This window comes from Odontesthes bonariensis, chromosome 17 (genome assembly GCF_027942865.1).
Source record: "Odontesthes bonariensis isolate fOdoBon6 chromosome 17, fOdoBon6.hap1, whole genome shotgun sequence".
Lineage (NCBI taxonomy): Eukaryota > Metazoa > Chordata > Actinopteri > Atheriniformes > Atherinopsidae > Odontesthes > Odontesthes bonariensis.
The window spans coordinates 2911145-2931231 of NC_134522.1; the positions used below are offsets into that span (position 1 = coordinate 2911145).

General features: G+C 44.4%; 1 protein-coding gene across 1 annotated transcript in view; it reads right to left on the minus strand.

Annotated features, from left to right (window-relative positions):
- Positions 1 to 17574, minus strand: part of gabrb1 (gamma-aminobutyric acid type A receptor subunit beta1) — a 103496-nt gene extending 85922 nt beyond the window's left edge. Inside the window, exons 1-3 of the mRNA XM_075447946.1 lie at positions 17018 to 17574; positions 16837 to 16928; positions 16690 to 16757 (exon numbers count right to left, since the gene is read on the minus strand). Coding sequence (XP_075304061.1) covers positions 16690 to 16757; positions 16837 to 16928; positions 17018 to 17097 — 240 coding nt within the window. The 5' untranslated portion in view covers positions 17098 to 17574. The remainder of the gene's footprint in view (positions 1 to 16689; positions 16758 to 16836; positions 16929 to 17017) is intronic.
- Between the last annotated feature and the right edge of the window lie 2513 nt (positions 17575 to 20087).

A 20087-nucleotide genomic window follows, 5' to 3' on the forward strand; every position in this document is an offset into this window, starting at 1 on the left:
GCTGAAAGTGCATCGGCAGCAGATTTCCTTTAACAGCTGACGAGCTGCTTGTTGCTCCGGCTGATTTTCAGCAGCAGACTTCCAGCGGCCTCCTGGATGCTGTTTTCCATCAGAGGAGGCGTCATCAAAGCAGGAGAAACTTGTGGATCTCGAGCAGCTCTTTCATCAGCAGAGAAACCTCAGCTCTGTGGCTTCAGCTACAAACAGGCTGCAGTCGGTCCCGGACAGGGGGGCTCAGGATGGCTGACGATGATCCAAAGGCTTCCTCACGTGTAAATACTAGGGCTGGGTGAGTTATCTCGTTATTATCGCGTTAAGAGTTGCAAAACCGGCGGAAACAACTACGAAGGACAGCTTTTGCAGACGTCCACTTGCTGGCAGATGAAGTGGTTTTTATTGTGGTTTTAATCTGAAGTGACAGTACTTTTACTTGAGTACAATCTGTGGCTACTCTACCCACCTCTGTCCACAGGACAGAAACACAGCGGGGGGGGCCTTTCTTCAGTCTGATAATCGATGTCAGTTTGCTGAATTTGGGACTTAAAAAGCAAGTGTGCAATTAGAAGAAGTCAGAATGATGAAATCAAGAGCATGAACGTCTTCGGCCGAGCTTCTTCATTATGAATCAGTCGGAGCACCTCAGTAATGAGCCTGCAGAGCGGTGGCTCTTTGCAGAGAGTTAGGGCAGAAACGGGAGAAGAATCAGAGGAAAAGGAAGTTTTCTCCTGCAGAATTTAACACGGATGACTGAAGAGCGGCCGAAAACAACCCGGTAACCTTGGGGTGACCTTGCTGGGACGTCCACTCCTGGGAAGATTGACAGCTGTCCTGAATGTTTTCCACCTGTGAATAATCTTTCTCTCTGTGGAACGATGGACTCCAGATAGTTTGGAAACGGCCTTATAACCCTTCCCAGGTTGATGGGCAGCAACAGCTGCTTCTCTGAGATCGTTGCTGATGTCTTTCCTCCTTGGCATCATGTTAACACACACCTGAATAAACTGACAGAACTTCTGCTTTTATAGAGCTGCTCACACTGACTGATGATCAGTTAATCAGAGCATTGATCAGCAGCTGCTACTTAGTGAAGGGTTCACTTAGTTTTTCATTCACTGCTTATGTGTTTTGTTGTTGGATTTACTGAGTTTTAACACCTCGGCTGTGTTCCAAACTGCATACTTCTCCTACTACTCCTACTAACTTTTTGAGTTAGTATGCGAGTTTGAGTAAGGCAGAAGTTCCCGGATGCATACTAGATTCTCCGAAATGTTGAGTATGCATCATGAGGTTACTACTCATACTCAAACTACCCAAGATGCAACGTAACGTGACGTCGCAGATCGTCATTTCCTGTCAAAACGGCAGTTTCAAGCTAGCTACAACGAGGGTAGGTTCACTTCCTGTTTTCAAAACAAAAGCACCAATTGTATGGTAATGGCTTTCCCTATGATAAAAGGCAACGGGTATTTTATTTTGTGAAAATAACAGGAAGTGCGTTGCTCACTGCGGCTAGCTTTAGTAGCGCCGAATTCGTGGGAACAAAATAGTAAACAGCCGGTATTTTGTCAGGTTTTCAACACGTTGGGGATCTAAACGACTACTTTCTCACCTGAAAATGTTTCAAATGTTGCTAAAGTTTACAGAGTTTAGAGCTTAAGAGAAATCAGCTTCAGGCCGGCTGATTTCGGCTCGTGCAGGAGCGAAATGCATTGTGGGTAAACGCTCTGCATACTGTCTGATTGATGAGTATGCAGTATGTAGTATGCAGTATGTAGTATGCAGTATGCAGTATGTAGTTTGCGGTTTGGAAGTATGTAGTATGCAGTATGCAGTATGTAGTATGCAGTATGTAGTATGCAGTATGTAGTATGCAGTATGCAGTATGCAGTATGTAGTATGCAGTATGCAGTATGCAGTATGCAGTATGTAGTATGCAGTATGTGGTATGCAGTATGCAGTATGCAGTATGCAGTATGTAGTATGCAGTATGCAGTATGCAGTATGCAGTATGTAGTATGCAGTATGTAGTATGTAGTATGTGGTATGTAGTTTGCGGTTTGGAACACAGCCCTGGTTTTAATCATGTCCCGTCCTCTTGCTTACAGTAAAAAAACGAGCAGATTCACTGTAAGTTGTGGAATAATTCACAGGGAAACTATTTTCTCTGGGAACTAAATGTGATCGTCATGCTTAAAACAAACAGCTGTCCTCCACACGTGTCCACATGGAGTCGTCTCTCTTTGCTGTGCGGTGCCACAGTCCGTCGGTCGGCCCGCTGAGAGGAACCTCATGCTGCATCACTGTGGCTTCACCCCACCAGCTGCCCTCACTTCTGACAGCACACCACGTCCGATGACTCACACCAGCACGGACCTGACAACGATCTGAAACCCTCCTGTGATCCGGTCGCTAACTGCCAACTTCGTTTGAGCCTCACAAGGCGCTCGAGCTCTGTCGGCCGGTGTCGCGTCAGTGTCGGGGTCGGGTTTGTTTGATTTGTGTCAGAGTGACATGAGACTCGTCCTCGGGGAGCTGGGAGAGAGCTGCTTCTTTTCTCCGTCCGCATGTAAACAAGTAGGCGGCTCGCATTTAATAGGTCGGTCTGACGCTTTGGCCTCTTTAAAGGACTCAAGACTGGAAAAGCTTTCAATATTAACAGTAAAACGTGTGAATATTTCAATAATTTAATCATTTTCTATTTATTCTATGGCACAATTAAATTTTAAGTGTTATTACTATAGCTGGGCAACAATTAAAATGTTTAATCTAATTAATCACATGATTTCCCTGATTAACCACGATTAATCGCATTTGTACGCAGAATCCAAAAATGAATCCAAAAGTAGTGTATAGCTTTTAGCATTTAGCTTTATTTTAAATGTGCTGCCATATGAATGAAAGTGCCATAACATTTGTTGTGCAAACACACTTTTAACATCAGCATCTTTCTGTAGTTTTTATGTAGAAGCCTCGCTCCACTGTCTGTTTCCTTGAATGACTTGCTGCTATCAGTTGTGTGTTTTGCCTTTAAGTGATATTTTAGACTGGAACTACTACGCTGAGAAGACAATTCAACTTGGCTGTGTTTACAGATGACTTTGGTTCTGTCGACTCCGCCGTCTGGAAGAACTTTAACATGAAAATGGCCGAGTAAAAGTTCCGTACCCTTCTCCGTGTTTGGTGGATCTGCCAATTACATTATTTTCCTGTCTCTCTGAACTTTCCTATCCATTAAAGGCACAAAATCCCTCCAAAAATTTTGTTTTTTTAGATTTTCAAAAAATTTAAATTTTCAAAAAAAAAAAACAATTCCAATTTTTTTCTCAAAATACAAAAATTTCCAAAAGAAAATTTTGTCCAAAGAAATTAAAATTTAAAAAAAATAAAACACACGTTAATGCACGATAAAAATATTTATCGGCGTTAAACAATCAACGAGTTAACGCGATAATAACGAGTTAACCCGCCCAGCTCTAGTAATTACAGCTTAATAACATCTAGGGAAGGTGTTGCATCTTTGACTGTTTTTATTATTTCACACATTCTGAATTGAAATAGAGCACAGCAGAGTCTCTGTTCGCCACTTTGGATCAAAAACACGAATGTCACAGATGGGGATTTTTATGCCGTGATGGGAACACGTTCTCACATTTGCAAGGGAAAGAACAAAGAAGCGCACCCACGGAGAGAGGTGTGAGAAAAGTAATTCGAGGGTTTTGCGGTATGCCTTAGGAGATGAGAGGTGATCGAGAAACGACCCGTCATCTGACCGGTGGCTGAAAACTGCTAAGGAGGTGGCAGAGAGAGCAAACAGAGCATCAGAAGCTGCGGAGGGAGGAGACGGGGGGAAGCTTTAGTCATAGCTTAGAGTTGCAGTTTCCTCCATCAGTTGTTTACAGAAAGTTAACGGAGCACAACTAAACCTCTAACTGGGCTTTGCAAAGAAAGTCTTGTGAGTTAAGTGCGAGTAGGTTCTGACCAGACAGGTTTCCGTCACCAGGATGGGTCTCAAACGAGGACGCAGCCAACCCTGCACGCTCACACTCACTCCTAGGGACAATTTAGAGACACCAGTTAACCCAACATGCATGTTTTTGGACGGTGGGAGGAAGCCGGAGAACCTGGAGAGAACCCGAGCACACACGGGGAGAACATGCAGAGTCCACACAGAAAGAACCAGCTGGGATTCGAACCAGGAACCCTAATGCTGTGAGGCGACGGTGCTGACCACGGGTGCTAACTACGGGTGCTAACCACGGGTGCTAACCACGGGTGCTAACACCACCGCTGCTAACCACGGGTGCTAACCACTGATGCTAACCACGGGTGCTAACACCACCGCTGCTAACCACGGGTGCTAACCACTGATGCTAACCATGGGTGCTAACCACGGGTGCTAACACCACCGCTGCTAACCACGGGTGCTAACCACTGATGCTAATCACGGGTGCTGACCACGGGTGCTGACCACGGGTGCTAACCACGGGTGCTGACCACGGATGCCAACCACGGGTGCTAACCATGAGTGCCAACCACGGGTGCTAACCACGGGTGCCAACCACGAGTGCCAACCACGGGTGCTAACCACGGGTGCTGACCACGGGTGCTGACCACGGGTGCTAACCACGGGTGCTGACCACGAGTGCTAACCACGAGTGCCAACCACGGATGCTAACCACAGGTGCTAACCATGAGTGCTAACCACAGGTGCTAACCACGGGTGCTAACACCACCAGATGTGAATTAAAAAAAAAAAAAAAAAAAGGTGAATGGAAACAGAAAAGTTGATTTGCTGGCTTTAGGTGTTTTCTTCTCGAAAAAAAACTTTTCAAATCACTTCTGAACTTGCAAAGGTTGAAATCATGAGACTGACCGGCATCTTCCCAGATATGACACAACATCCCAGAGATAAAAGTGATTCCTGAGGAAAAGCTCTTTCCATTTTCCTCTTTTAGAAGTCCACCACAGCTCATGTTTTCCCTCCTCAGGGTTTGTTTTCAGTCTGTACGGCTTCTTCTTCTCCTGAATTACAACCAGTAGCAACACAGCCACGTTTATCCACTTCAAACCACTCAAACATTTCTGATACTCACATCTTTTTGGAGCAGCTGTTCAAAATGGCTTCGGATTAGTCAAAATATTTCACTGCAACAAGATGAGCAATATCTGATTAAATGCCTCTGGAATGGAAATTTAGTTCTGATAACTTGTTTTTCGACAGTATGACCTATGAACTATGATACCTTTTGGTCAGTGCCAAAAGGTACTGGAGCACAATAAAATGCTACATCTCTGCACAACCCTGTGGGAAGGTGCTGCATCGCCTATTTAATGTGAAAGGAAGGAAGTTTTAGGAAGCATGATTTCTACTTCTGTTTCTTCATTATTCTCTCAAACATAAACGGTTCTGTTGCACAAACAGAATAATGAGAAGAAAGCTGAGCCAGCGTTAAAAATAGAAAAACATTATTAATTTAACACTTTTTCTGTCCTGCAGACATGTAAAACACATTCCTGTTTACGGCTTTTACACCAAAGTCGCATTAGTGAGTCCAGTTTCCTTTGAAATAGTCTGCGTTTGTGTGTTTTTTCACTGGTATATTCAGCGCTAAAGAGCCTCGACCAGAGCAGTGAGTCACCTGAAACAGTCCTCTGTTAAAGAAATTCTCCTTTAAACTCTCCCGAGGCTGCTTTTATCGACGTTCGCATTAGGATCAATAAACATTTCACAGTGTGTCATAAAACCATTCAGGCTTCGCGCTGAGATTGGCTCCTTTTCAAGTGTCATCTTTCTGCCAAGAGTTTCCAACAAACTCTCCGTGATTCTGTTCTTTTTGAACAAAATCCAGATGCAGATTCAGACGGATTGCCATCAAACCCAACAGCTCATTTTCTACCCCACAAATGTTGGGCGTCACTGTAATACAGCAGCTTTTTGTCCCGATTCAAAGCGCTCCCTTTCTTTTTTGTGGCATCATTCAACCTTTTATAGACAATGAAAATGTCGTGTATTTTTTGTTTTTTATTGCCTGTTTTCCTATAAATTCTAAAGTCGAGCTCTGGTGAAAAATCAGGTTTTTAACCCCGTTAACATGTTGGCTGGAACACCAAAGGAGCATTTCTACCTTTGAACCGACATGCGTCTCCAGTCTAAAATCACAGATTCAACCTGTCAGTATTTGTTACGTTCGTAGATCCCAGAGTACCAAACAAAGCCAAATAATATGCTGCATTTCCTCAAGTAAAGACCAAGACTTTTATTTACTTCAACTGTTTAGAGCAGCGGTCCCCAAACTTTTTCTAAAGAGGGGGCCGGCTCGCCCTGAGGTGAGAGCAGTGTGAACGATGTGTTATGATTAGGGCTGGGCGAGTTACCTCGTTATTATCGCGTTAAATCGTCAATTATTTATTTATTTATAGGTTTTATTTTTTAATTTTTTAAATTAAAATATATATTTTTTAAATGATTTTTTTAGGGGGGCTTTTGTGCCTTCAATGGAAAGTTCAGAGAGACAGGAAGCAGGGGGCAGAGAGAGGGGGAACAACATGCAGCACAGGGCCTTCCGATATGGGACTCAAACTGGGGCCCGCTGAACCCACTACGCCACGGACCACCCCTGTTTTATTATTTATTTTATTATTGTAAAAGTCTGCTGCTCACAGGCTTTTATTTTGTAAAAGTCTGTTGCTGTCTGCTGTGGAACAGGAAAAGAAAGTAATCGGCGGATCCACCAAACATGGAGAAGGGTACGGAACTTTTACTCGGCCATTTTCATTTTAAAGTTCTTCCAGACGGCGGAGTCGACAGAACCAAAGTCATCTGTAAACACTGCCAAGTTGAATTGTCTTCTCAGCGTAGTAGTTCCAGTCTAAAATATCACTTAAAGGCAAAACACACAACTGATAGCAGCAAGTCATTCAAGGAAACAGACAGTGGAGCGAGGCTTCTACATAAAAACTACAGAAAGATGCTGATGTTAAAAGTGTGTTTGCACAACAAATGTTATGGCACTTTCATTCATATGGCAGCACATTTAAAATAAAGCTAAATGCTAAAAGCTATACACTACTTTTGGATTCATTTTTGGATTCTGCGTACAAATGTGATTAATCGTGATTAATCAGGGAAATCATGTGATTAATTAGATTAAACATTTTAATCGTTGCCCAGCAGTTATAATGACTGCATAAGATTCTAGATACAGTGGCCATAAGAGGACAAAAATGCGTTAACGTTATTACATTTGCAGCATTTGATAAATAGGCCAGAGTCCGTCTCTGAAAAATGCTGTGCAACAGCGCCAAATCCTGACAGTGGCCACTAAAGGAACGACATGTACTCGCCTAAGTTGACGGTGTTAAAGGGTGCGGGAGGGAGGGAATACATCACGGACATATTTTGGAGGGCCATAAAAAATTACGTATCCAGCCATTGGTTTAGAGTATCAGGCCTTTAGTTCTGATTCTTATGGTTATTAGCATGACTTGCATGCTGAGCTGGATATCTGGAATGGGGCTTGTAAACACGCTTAGCTTCCACATACATGTGTTTGTACATGAGCCCTCTCATTCCCTTTCACATCCTCTGCAGGATGTCCAAACTTCCACCTTTTACATATCAGAGAGAAACTGCATCGTATGCCAGGAAGCTGGAAGAATAAAATAGTGAACATGCTAACAAATAACAAGCTGGAAGTTATTCAAATGATACTGGAAATGGCTGGAAACCAATGTTAACTGGGACGGCCCCCAGCAGCCCCGAATGGGAATAAGCGGGTATGCAAAATGAACGAATGATGGAAGCTGTGTAATATAAAGAGTATACATGCACAGTGTCTTTTAACAATGTCTTTCACAGCACTAGCAACGTAATTCCATGCACATGTAGGATAAAACTGAAGGAGAAATCTGTTTCATCCATCACAAAAGAAATCCACTTCCTCATGTTGAACACTAGGGGGCATCGCCCCCAGACGTCAGGTGGAATTGTTGACCAAACACAAATTAAAATCCCTTATGAATCTAATTTGATCAAATCTAAGGATATGAAGGTTAATCACTGCAACCTGGCAGCCAATTATAACATTAAATACATAATTACATCAGTGCACGAACCTCTGGATCTAACAAAACGTCAACCCTTTCTTTTACAAATAGAACATTCGACTCTTTTCTCAGATGTTCTATTCCTGTAGCTACTTCCGTTCCCCCCTCAAGCCTTATGAAATGGATTAACGCTTCGCTTTAAGTGCACCAGAACGTCAGCACAGAGACCAGATTTACCACGAAGCAGGCAGAAAAGAGTCGAATGTTTTCTATTTGTTAAAGAAAAGGTTCTTCCCAAGGACTTCAGAATAAAAGCAATCGACAACAAAGATGTTTAAAGATCGCTTTAACTTGTAGAATATGACAGTAAATATGACTGTCAATTGTCAATTGCTTTTATTTTGAAGTCCTTGGGAAGAACCCTTTCTTTAACAAATAGAAAACATTCGACTCTTTTCTTAGATGTTCTATTCCTGTAGCTACTTCCGTTCCCCGTAACCACAGAAACCAGATTTACCACAAAGCAGGCAGAAAAGAGTCGAATGTTCAATTTGTAAAAGAAAGGGTTCTTCCCAAGGACTTCAAAATAAAAGCAAGACAGTCATATTTACTGTCATATTCTACAAGTTAAAGCAATCTTTAATCATCTCTGACTGCTTTGTGGTAAATCTGGTTTCTGTGGTTACAGGAAATGGAAGTAGCTACAGGAATAGAACATCTAAGAGAAGAGTCGAATGTTCTATTTGTAAAAGAAAAGGTTCTTCCCAAGGACTTCAAAGTAAAAGCAATTGACGACAAAGATGTTTAAAGATTGCTTTAACTTGTAGAATATGACAGTAAATATGACTGTCAATTGCTTTTATTTTGAAGTCCTTGAGAAGAACCCTTTCTTTTACAAATAGAACATTCGACTCTTTTCTTAGATGTTCTATTCCTGTAGCTACTTCCGTTCCCCGTAACCACAGAAACCAGATTTACCACAAAGCAGTCAGAAAAGAGTCGAATGTTCTATTTGTAAAAGAAAGGGTTCTTCCCAAGGACTTCAAAATAAAAGCAATTGACAGTCATATTTACTGTCATATTCTACAAGTTAAAGCAATCTTTAAACATCTTTGTTGTCGATTGCTTTTACTTTGAAGTCCTTGAGAAGAAGCCTTTCTTTTACAAATAGAACATTCAACTCTTTTCTTAGATGTTCTATTCCTGTAGCTACTTCCGTTCCCCCCTCAAGCCTTATGAAATGCATTACGCTTCGCTTTAAGTGCACCAGAACGTCAGCACAGAAACCAGATTTACCACGAAGCAGGCAGATCTGAATGGTATTAGCTTCCCCACCTCAGCTCTAGGTAATGCTAATCGTGGGATCAGTCACAGCAATTAAAAGCAAAGAACATCTGATCACAATTTTTGACCCAAATACATTAATAGCTTCTGCCACATTCAGCCGTTTCAGGATGTAAAAGAAGATCTGGGGGTATTCTACTCTGAAACAGCAACACATAACTCACGGTTAGCGCTGTTAGCCATGCTAACAGAAGCTACTGTAGTAATCACCGATTCAGAGGGATAAACGAAGGCTCGTTAGGGTTTGAGCCATGGGCGTCAACTGGGTACGGCAGCTGCCACACCTTGGCTCCGGGGGAAAATGGAAATGTTCGTTTTTCTTTTTGTTTTTAAAAAAACATGAATTTATGGAATTACTCTGTCAATTTGTATTGATTATTCTATTATTTAATACAACAAATAAATGATGAACTACAATAATACAACAATAAATGAAACCCCCCCCCCTCCCACGAGATGTCGGAGCCTGGAGGTCAAAGCTGATGTTATTAGCGGGATTTGTTGTTTGCTAATTAATGTAAAATATGAAAAGGAAACAGAAAACTTTAGATTTATTTATAACCAATAAATGGGTTCCAATGTTGCCCCAGCGGCGGAGGAAGGAGGACCAGGTGAAGGCGGGATTCATGCTGTTAACAAGGCTAATGCTAATGCTAATGCTAACAGGGAGACGGAGACGAGTCCATTGTTATGTTAGCTAGGGTGACCAAACGTCCGTATTTCACGTCCTGTCCCGGGCGTCCTGGATTTTTTTAGAAAGTGAGGAAATGTCCTGGTTTTTAAATGACCTTCTTTGGACCATTAAATTTACAGGCACTAGGGCACTGCCCACGGCGCTGCGTGTGATGTAATCCCTGACCCGCGTCTGTGCAGGCAGCCTTCTTAATCAGAATGTAGACAGCGTGACTGTCAGCAGGCAAGCAACAAACATGCCGAAGCGCAAATGCACGTTTACCAACGATTTACAAAAGAGTTTCCCCACTTTCAGACCGGGTCGAGACAAATGGGAAGTTATTTTTTCTAATATAGGCCTACAAGAGGTACTTTTTGTTAAATTGGCTAATTTGTTAATTTTTTTTTCCAATAGCCTACAGAACAGACATTATTTTGTTCATTACTGAGGCTAAGTGAGTAGGCCTATCATGTGTTATTTGGAGTTGAGAGTTATTGTTAACTTTTGTTGTTAAGTGAGGGATGTTAAGATGAGACATTATTTCTTTCATTGTGCTATTCATTCATTACAGGAATTGTTAACTTAAGCATTTTGAATAAAATGATCATTTGTTATGAGAGTTATTGTTGTTAACTTTTACTGAAAAGCATTTTTAATAAACCAACTGTAAATATCTTTCTATTGTAGGACTGGGTAGGCCTATGTTAAGTGAGCGCATGCCACAGACATAAATAATGATAATGTTATAATAATAATAATATGTAATATAATATAATATAATATAATATAATATAATATTTTTAAAGCAGCAGCATCATCCTCCATATGCATGGGAACAGATTCCCGTCCCCCCCCCCCCCCCCGGTCCGCTCCAAGGTGTCCTGGTTTTCCCAAACGAAAATATGGTCACCCTATGTTAGCGGCTATGTGAGTGAGACTGCATTTGCACACAGATAAGCTACATAGCAGACTTTTGTGGTGATTATTTGCTGGGCATGTATATTTAGCGTGGCTAACACCGCTAACCGTGAGCCATGTTTTGTTGTTTCAGAGTAGAATACCTCCAGATCTTTTATTTATAGTGACCTCGCCTTAGCTTAGCTTTGGCTGAATTGACGCCGCTGGTTTGAGCAGCATCAAAAACCCCTGCGTGTTCAGAGTGAATCACGTTTTCAAATCGCTCACACAGCTGTCGTCACTGCCGAGGTTTATTCAAGAAGCCGAGTCAAAGCGCTCATTAGGGCGCTGGACAGGACTCAGGATTCCTGCTGACTTACAGGCTCTCTGCAGAGGGACGGTTCAGCAACACGGCTCCTGACATCTGGGAGTGAAAGTGTTTGCTTCTTCTGCCAAAAGCCAAGGTGGAGAAATGTGGTCGCTACAGTTTGTCTTATTTTAACAAGCTTATGCAGCAGCATTTCATGAGACCCCGTCATATTTCGTTACCATGGTAACAGTGCAACTCTTTGGCACTAAAAAAAGGGACTTCTTCCTCTGAGGTCCAGGGACATGAGATGGAAACACTTCAGGTAGATGTGACATAACAGGAAACAAAGCTAACTGAATGTACACTCTCAGGAATAGGGGTACAGTACGAGTCCTTTTTTATCCCCTGAGGTACAATCTATACTAATATACCCCCTAGGGTTAATTATTGGACCTAAAGGTACCTATATGTACCTTTTTTGAGGGTCCAAAGTGTACATATATGCACTCAAATGGTAAAAGGTACCTATATGTAGCTTTTTGTAATTATTTGGATGAATACTTTTTACTTTTACTTGAGTCCAGGAGAAACCAGGAGTTACATATTTACCGAACAACAAACACATCGAATGTGAGCGACAGTAGGCACAGAAGTCCCGATCTGAATCCAGAACTGAAAGCAAAACCCAACCAAACACACACGGGATCCTACAGCATAAAACTGGAATCAGCCAAGATCAAGAAAACCAAACCAGGACAAAAACTCAATGTGAGCAGCTGCTTTAAGTGGAATATTATATTTATTTTGTCTCACCAACAACAGAAATCTGATAGAAATTCTCACTCCAACACCATCCTGCTGCTGGTTTATCTTTTAGAAACACAGGATGTGGCTACAGGGTCAGGTTCCCAAACAGCAAACAGCTAGCAAACATGCTGCATTAAATAAAAAGGTGCAGGGAGCAGCCAATCAGACAGTTTTCTCATAACATGTCGTCTTATATCAAGCTAGCAAACATGCTGCATTAAATAAAAAGGTGCAGGGAGCAGCTAATCAGACAGTTTTCTCTTTTGGCTCAACAACTCGGTGCTGCAGCTGGTCACCATAGGTGAAACCATAGAAGAAGAAAGTTTGAGTAACTCTTTTACAGTTTATTAAAAGCCAGATGCACTCTTTGCCCGTCTGACTAAACGATTCCTGTCCCAAAATGTCATGAAAGAGCCCCGGGGGGGATAATTTACGCATGAAACCAACATGTTCATTTCCCAGCAGATTAGTGGACCTAAAAAAAGGGGGCTTTTCTTAATCTGTGACTTTCTCCTACCTCCCCTCCAGCCACCTTATGAAGCTTGTGTTGCTCATTCATGAGTAAAACATTCAACCCGCCATGTTTGCTGTGCAGCGCGACACCCGGAAAACAACCATCAGCCAGAGGCAAAACACCCCAAAGATGAAAAATGGGGTCGTTCCACTCTGATTAATCAGGATTAGTTCGTAGTGGTTTGAGAGGTCAAAGATGAACTTCTATATTTCCCCCCCTTCCAGGGCTTCTCAGAGCAGGTGAAAGTGTTTCAAACGTCTGCCTCGGGTTGGTATTTGATGCATGAACAGATTTCAGTATAAACCTCAAGGTCATATTGAGTGAAAAGGCGGATACTTTGTGTAAATACATTTGTTTACAGGCCAGCTGAAAGAATCCACTCAGAAACGAGGAGTAACTCACACAAGCGGCCATAGTTTGCATTTACCACCCGGTGCACAAAGAGAAGCCAACAACCAGGAACAGCCCGGGGTAACAACACATCTCAGAGTGTTTTCTTCTTTAGGTCTCATCGTAGCTTTCCTGGCCAGAAAATGGAGAAACATGCATTCATCATACGTCATCCCCCCTTCCCCCGCCTGCTCAGCAAACCTTCGACCAATCAGAGGACGCTTTAGCCAGAACCTCTCGCAGAGCTAATCTGGAGGTGCCTTAGATTAGGAATCACATGACTGGATGTGATCGTGGCCACTTTAGGGAAGGGTTGGCATGCGTGGAAAGGTCGGGGGGGCCACGAATTAAACCCGACTGGATTAGATGTTGGAGTCAAACGCAGCACAACGAGGGTGTTTTTGGACCAAAATGGAGGAAAGTTAGAGAAATTCATTCGTTTCCTGTCCGTCGCCAGAGTTACTGTGTGCGTTACCATGGAAACGCTACGTTGCGTCCGTCACCAGAGTTACTGTGTGCGTTACCATGGAAACGCTACGTTGCGTCCGTCACCAGAGTTACTGTGTGAACAGATGAACGCTTCCCTCAGCAGGTCTGAAGATGTTTGCGTTAGATCGATTCTTTACCGCAGCAACCCCGGTTCGAGTCCGGGTCACGGCACCAAATTGTTAGATCGATTCTTTCGACGGCAGCTCAAGACCAAGCCGGAGGAATCTCAAGTTAAATAAAGTGTTTATTGGTGGTCACATGTCAAAGCGTAACAGCGCTGGGCTCAGTGGAACAGAGCTCCCGCAGGAAATCCGTCAGACTGAGCCTCGATTTCCGGGTATCATTTGCATTTATAGCCTCATAGGTTGGACTCACACTCGACCGAGTATGATTGGACATGAGTAGGTTCAACATGCTTCGTCATATTCTCTGGATCAGCCCAAACAATGTGTGTGTGTGAATCTGCCCTTGCTTTCCCAGGCTTTCCCAATTGTTTTGTCTTCCCATTCCTCGATCACTTTAGGTCATCATGGAAAAGTACTTAGGCTACGTTCAGACAGCACACTGAAGTGACCCAAATCCGATTTTTTTGGCCCTATGCGACCTGTATCTGATCTTTTCATGACAGTCTGAACAGCACAGATCGGATTTTTTTAAATCCGATCCAGGCCACTTGGATATGTGGTCCTAATTCCGATACGTATCTGATCTTTTGCCGTGCGACTGCAGTCTGAACGGCCAGGGCGCATTTATCCGACCTACGCGTCTGAAAAGCCGCTCACATCAGTCCCACCACTCCTGGCTACGACGACGCACCCAAACGTGTCTTTGGATAGACGATGCCACTGCCCCACAAAAGGCCAGGGCCAAAAGCCTAGCTCTTTTTCTTTTTAATATCCTCTTTAAAATTATGCCGTGATTAATGTGCTGGCTCCGGCTGGACAACAACTTTAAAATCGCAATATATGCATTCCTACTCTTACCATCCATGTTTACTTCCGCAAACACTGGGTATGATGTCATCGTACGCTACATACCACATACAGGTCGCATTTAATTGCAATGTGAACGACCTCACAAAAAAATCGGAATTGAGCATCAAGGCCTGCAGTCTGAACGTAGCCTATTTCATTCATAATGTCTAAGAACAAAGCCAATTTTAACATTTGCAAGGTTGGAACAACACGTGAATAAGATTATTTTTAGCTAACAGGGTCAGTGGGAAACTGTTTGTTTTAGCCTCCCTGTTTTTTACTATGTGCGTTACCATGGAAACGCTACACTGCGTCCGTCGCCTTCATCATCTTTTCATATTTCTGGCTGTCGGACTCTGATAACGCAGCGCCGTTTAAACCAGGCGTCCCAACACTGATACTCAGCTTACCGACTTTGACCTGAAAGTGAATAAATTTAATCACATTTATTTTGGCTGAGCACAAAAAAAATTAATTACTTAATTAATTTGTTGGGCCACGTAAGCACTGAAAGGTGCTAAAGTGTCTTTAAAAGGTTTAAGTCGTAGATGAAAAGCTTCACAACTGTTCAGTTTGCCTTATTTTTATATATTCCATGTTTAAATGTTTCCTTGAATTCAAGGAATCATGATTGTGTTACGGCTGTCTGAATACATCACGGGTCGAATTATCTGCGACTTATTAAAAACATTTCAAATGTTTCAAATTCAAGTGACATAATTCCTGAGGAACTCTGCAGTTTACTGAAGCATTTCTGGGTTTTTTTATGGCACCATCAGCTGATCTTTCCAATTATTCTGAGAAATGTTGCTCCTAAAAGGGGTGTAGAAGGGCTCCTAAAGTGATGGAGCTCCAATCCAACTTTATTTATAAAGCACTTTACAACAACCTCAGTTGACCAAAGTTCTGTACAGAAAAATAAAAACAAAGAAATTAAAAGAATAAAATGCAAGAATAAATGAAAAGACATAAAACATAAACACATAAAAGACATTTAAAACAATAATAATACTAAAAATTGTATATTCAACATCTCACTGATGCTGATGGAGGAGCCAACACGGCACCACTCTGAATGGGGACAGGAAAAGATAATTCCTCCCATCCAAACAGCTCTGGGCAACGTGCTCGTGCACCAACACTGGTCAGTGGGTGCTTTGGGCACCACTTCCCTGCAAAAAAACATCTCTCTGGGAACAGGATTTGCTCAAATGAATCAGTTGGATGTGACGGAACAAAACCCAGAACCAGAAACTTTGACATTAACGCATCTTTTTCTGCTGGTTTAGTTGCAGTCTGCAGCATTTTCCTGCAGGTTTGGGGGCCTCGCTTGTCCCACCTTGTCCCACCTGGACACGTGACGTCACACAAACGAGGACGCGCAGTGTCGGTGGCGCGGTTCACCCAAAAAAAGTTAGCTTTTGCACTGATGAGGTGGGAAAATAAGAAATAAGCCCACTTTATGACCCAATCAGCCTTAATCCGCCCCCCGTCCCTGTGTGAGTGTGTGTGCGCGTGAAGGTTATTTCCCATCCTCATTTCCAGCCCATGTGTTGGTAAACGCGTGCATCCCTCAGTCCGACACTCTCCCCTGACTCCTCCGTGCGTCCCGCGCACCTCTGTGCATCGATACCCAGCATTAAGTGGCCAAATGATCTTGTGCAGACTCGCCGCCTCTCCGGCACTCCCTCCTGTCTGACAGCCGTTATGTAATTACTGCACTGAGGCTAAAAACAGCCGGAACACGCACGGGGCTGCAGACGGCTTCATTTTCTCCTGTCTTTTTTTTTTTTTAGCACATCCTTCTCCCCGTCTCCCACACCTAGCTGTCACCGGGCCCGCGGACGGATCGTGCGCGGAATAACTAAACAGCAGCCCCTCTCTGCCTTGTTAATTCTCAGCCTCTCCGCCGGCTGTGACACCGCGGGGAAGAGCGCGCTGCATGCGGATTGGCTTTGACACATTGCGGATCTCTATGTGGCGCTGAAAGGGGAGCAAGAGGAGGAGGAAGAGGAGGAGGAGGAGGAAGAGGAGGAGGAGGAGGAGGAGGAGGAAGAGGAGGAGGAGGAGGAGGAGGAGGAAACATCTTTTTTAGTTTCATTCAGGAGCAGCGCTGCACCAAAGTAAAGAGGCGGACCGGACCAACGCGGGTTTCCACCCTCTCCGCGTTAAAAAAAAAAATAAATAAATAAAAAAAGGGCAACAACAGCAGTCACGTGGAAGCAGTCAGCGCAGTCTAACTTACCATGTTGACTTCAGACACCATGTCGATGCTGGCGATGTCTATACTCATGCCCACATCCACAGGGGCGCCTGTGGAAAATATGACAGCAGAGCATTAGTAAGCAGCGCGGCAGCCCGCCGAGCGTCACATGGCACCGGTGGCGTTTACCTCCAAAATCAGGCCGCAGACGGATGTCATAGCCCTTTAGCAACTTATCCACGGTGGCTTTCACATAGGACATGTTGCTGGGCTCGTTTGCGCTGAGAAACAGAGAACACACGTTTGTAGTTTAGAGCAGAGGAAAAACGAAGCCAGGCCCTGAATGAAATGAGACGCGCAGAGCTCTCACCTTTGCGCACCGCAGACCACAGAAAACAGCAGAGACCAGCTGCAGAGCCAGCAGCTGCCGCCGGCCACGGTAATCCACATAGCTGCCGATGACTTTCACACAAAGATCTCCGAGATGCAACTTAGCCTGCCAAATTATTCCGAGAGCCAACGCATGCGCGTCCTTTCTACCAGCATCCAAAGAGTCCGCGGCGAGGTGAGACAAAAACACGACTTTGAGGCGGAAAAAAAACGCAGCCGCGGTTGAAGAAAAGCGTCAAAAATAACCATAAAAAAAAAAAACCCAATGAGAGTTGATGATTCACCTGCAGGAAGCCGCACAGATTCCGCAGATGTCGAAGCACAGACCTCCGGCGGCAGCCCGCTGAGCTTATTCCAGCAGACAGCGGCGCATCTGCGTCAGGCTGGCTGTCTTCCCGCTGCCGCTCAACCTGAGGACGTTAAATAATGAGCGCGGAGCGGAGCGCGACTCCCCGGTCACCTTTAGTGAGCCGGAGGATGAGGCAGGATGAGGGAGGTGGAGGCGCCGCGCAGCTCAGGCACGTCCTGAAGACCTGCGCATTGGAGCCGCTCCGCCAGGGAGCGTCACGCACTTGCACACCAACTTAATTAATTGTTTGAAATCTCGGGGAAAAAAATGCATTAAAAAAACGCGACGCACGACTAACTGATGAGAGGAGATAGAAGAAGAAGGCGATGCGTGGAAGATGAAATGGCTGCAGCTCCACGCGCAGAACGTGAAGTGAATAAAGTGGAACTGTTCGTGTGATGTGACCTGGCAGCAGAAATGCTCCAATCCCACTCAGATTTAACTTCAGGTTAAACCAATCAGCTCCTTCCAAATCCTCTGATGTGCATCCAGGATGTTAAAGGTGCGACCTCAGGACCAAAGTTTTACTCATCAGGACATTAAAATAAGACCTGATCAGGTGCTAAAACTCAGTAAATACAACCTCAGATGAACAAAAACTGATAAAACACAAAATTAGTGTGTGAAAAACTAAGTGAACCCTTCACCAAGTAGCAGCCAGGAGCTGTTGATCAGTCAGTGTGAGCAGCTCTATAAAAGCAGAAGTTCAGGTGTGTGTTAACACGATGCCAAGGAGGAAAGACATCAGCAACGATCTCAGAGAATCAACCTGGGAAGGGTTATAAGGCCGTTTCCAAACTATCTGGAGTCCATCGTTCCACAGAGAGAAAGATTATTCACAAGTGGAAAACATTCAGGACAACTGTCAATCTGCCCAGGAGTGGACGTCCCAGCAAGGTCACCCCAAGGTCAGAAACCCAAAGAGCTACATCTCAGACTCTGCAGGCCTCAGTTAGCATGTTGAAGGTTAAAGGTCACCCCAAGGTCAGAAACCCAAGAGCTATATCAGTTAGCATGAGGGGTTCACTTAGTTTCTCACACACTGCTGCTACCAGCTGCTGGATCAGGGGTTCACTTAGTTTCTCACTCACTGCTGCTACCAGCTGCTCGATCAGGGGTTCACTTAGTTTCTCACTTACTGCTGCTACCAGCTGCTGGATCAGGGGTTCACTTAGTTTCTCACTCACTGCTGCTACCAGCTGCTGGATCAGGGGTTCACTTAGTTTCTCACACACTGCTGCTACCAGCTGCTGGATCAGGGGTTCACTTAGTTTCTCACTGACTGCTGCTACCAGCTGCTCGATCAGGGGTTCACTTAGTTTCTCACTCACTGCTGCTACCAGCTGCTGGATCAGGGGTTCACTTAGTTTCTCACTGACTGCTGCTACCAGCTGCTGGATCAGGGGTTCACTTAGTTTCTCACTCACTGCTGCTACCAGCTGCTGGATCAGGGGTTCACTTAGTTATTTTCTCACTGCCTCTACCAGCTGCTTGATCAGGGGTTCACTTAGTTATTTTCTCACTGCTGCTACCAGCTGCTGGATCAGGGGTTCACTTAGTTTCTCAATCACTGCTGCTGCCAGCTGCTGGATCAGGGGTTCACTTAGTTTCTCACTCACTACTGCTACCAGCTGCTGGATCAGGGGTTCACTTAGTTTCTCACACACTGCTGCTACCAGCTGCTGGATCAGGGGTTCACTTAGTTTCTCACTGACTGCTGCTACCAGCTGCTCGATCAGGGGTTCACTTAGTTTCTCACTCACTGCTGCTACCAGCTGCTGGATCAGGGGTTCACTTAGTTTCTCACTCACTACTGCTACCAGCTTCTGGATCAGGGGTTCACTTAGTTTCTCACACACTGCTGCTACCAGCTGCTGGATCAGGGGTTCACTTAGTTTCTCACACACTGCTGCTACCGGCTGCTGGATCAGGGGTTCACTTAGTTTCTCACTCACTACTGCTACCAGCTGCTGGATCAGGGGTTCACTTAGTTTCTCACACACTGCTGCTACCAGCTGCTGGATCAGGGGTTCACTTAGTTTCTCAATCACTGCTGCTGCCAGCTGCTGGATCAGGGGTTCACTTAGTTTCTCACACACTGCTGCTACCGGCTGCTCGATCAGGGGTTCACTTAGTTATTTTCTCACTGCTGCTACCAGCTGCTGGATCAGGGGTTCACTTAGTTTCTCACACACTGCTGCTACCGGCTGCTGGATCAGGGGTTCACTTAGTTTCTCACTCACTACTGCTACCAGCTTCTGGATCAGGGGTTCACTTAGTTTCTCAATCACTGCTGCTGCCAGCTGCTGGATCAGGGGTTCACTTAGTTTCCCACTCACTGCTGCTACCAGCTGCTGGATCAGGGGTTCACTTAGTTTCTCACTCACTACTGCTACCAGCTGCTGGATCAGGGGTTCACTTAGTTTCTCACTCACTACTGCTACCAGCTGCTGGATCAGGGGTTCACTTAGTTTCTCACTCACTGCTGCTACCAGCTGCTGGATCAGGGGTTCACTTAGTTATTTTCTCACTGCTGCTACCAGCTGCTGGATCAGGGGTTCACTTAGTTTCTCAATCACTGCTGCTACCAGCTGCTGGATCAGGGGTTCACTTAGTTTCTCAATCACTGCTGCTGCCAGCTGCTGGATCAGGGGTTCACTTAGTTTCTCACACACTGCTGCTACCGGCTGCTGGATCAGGG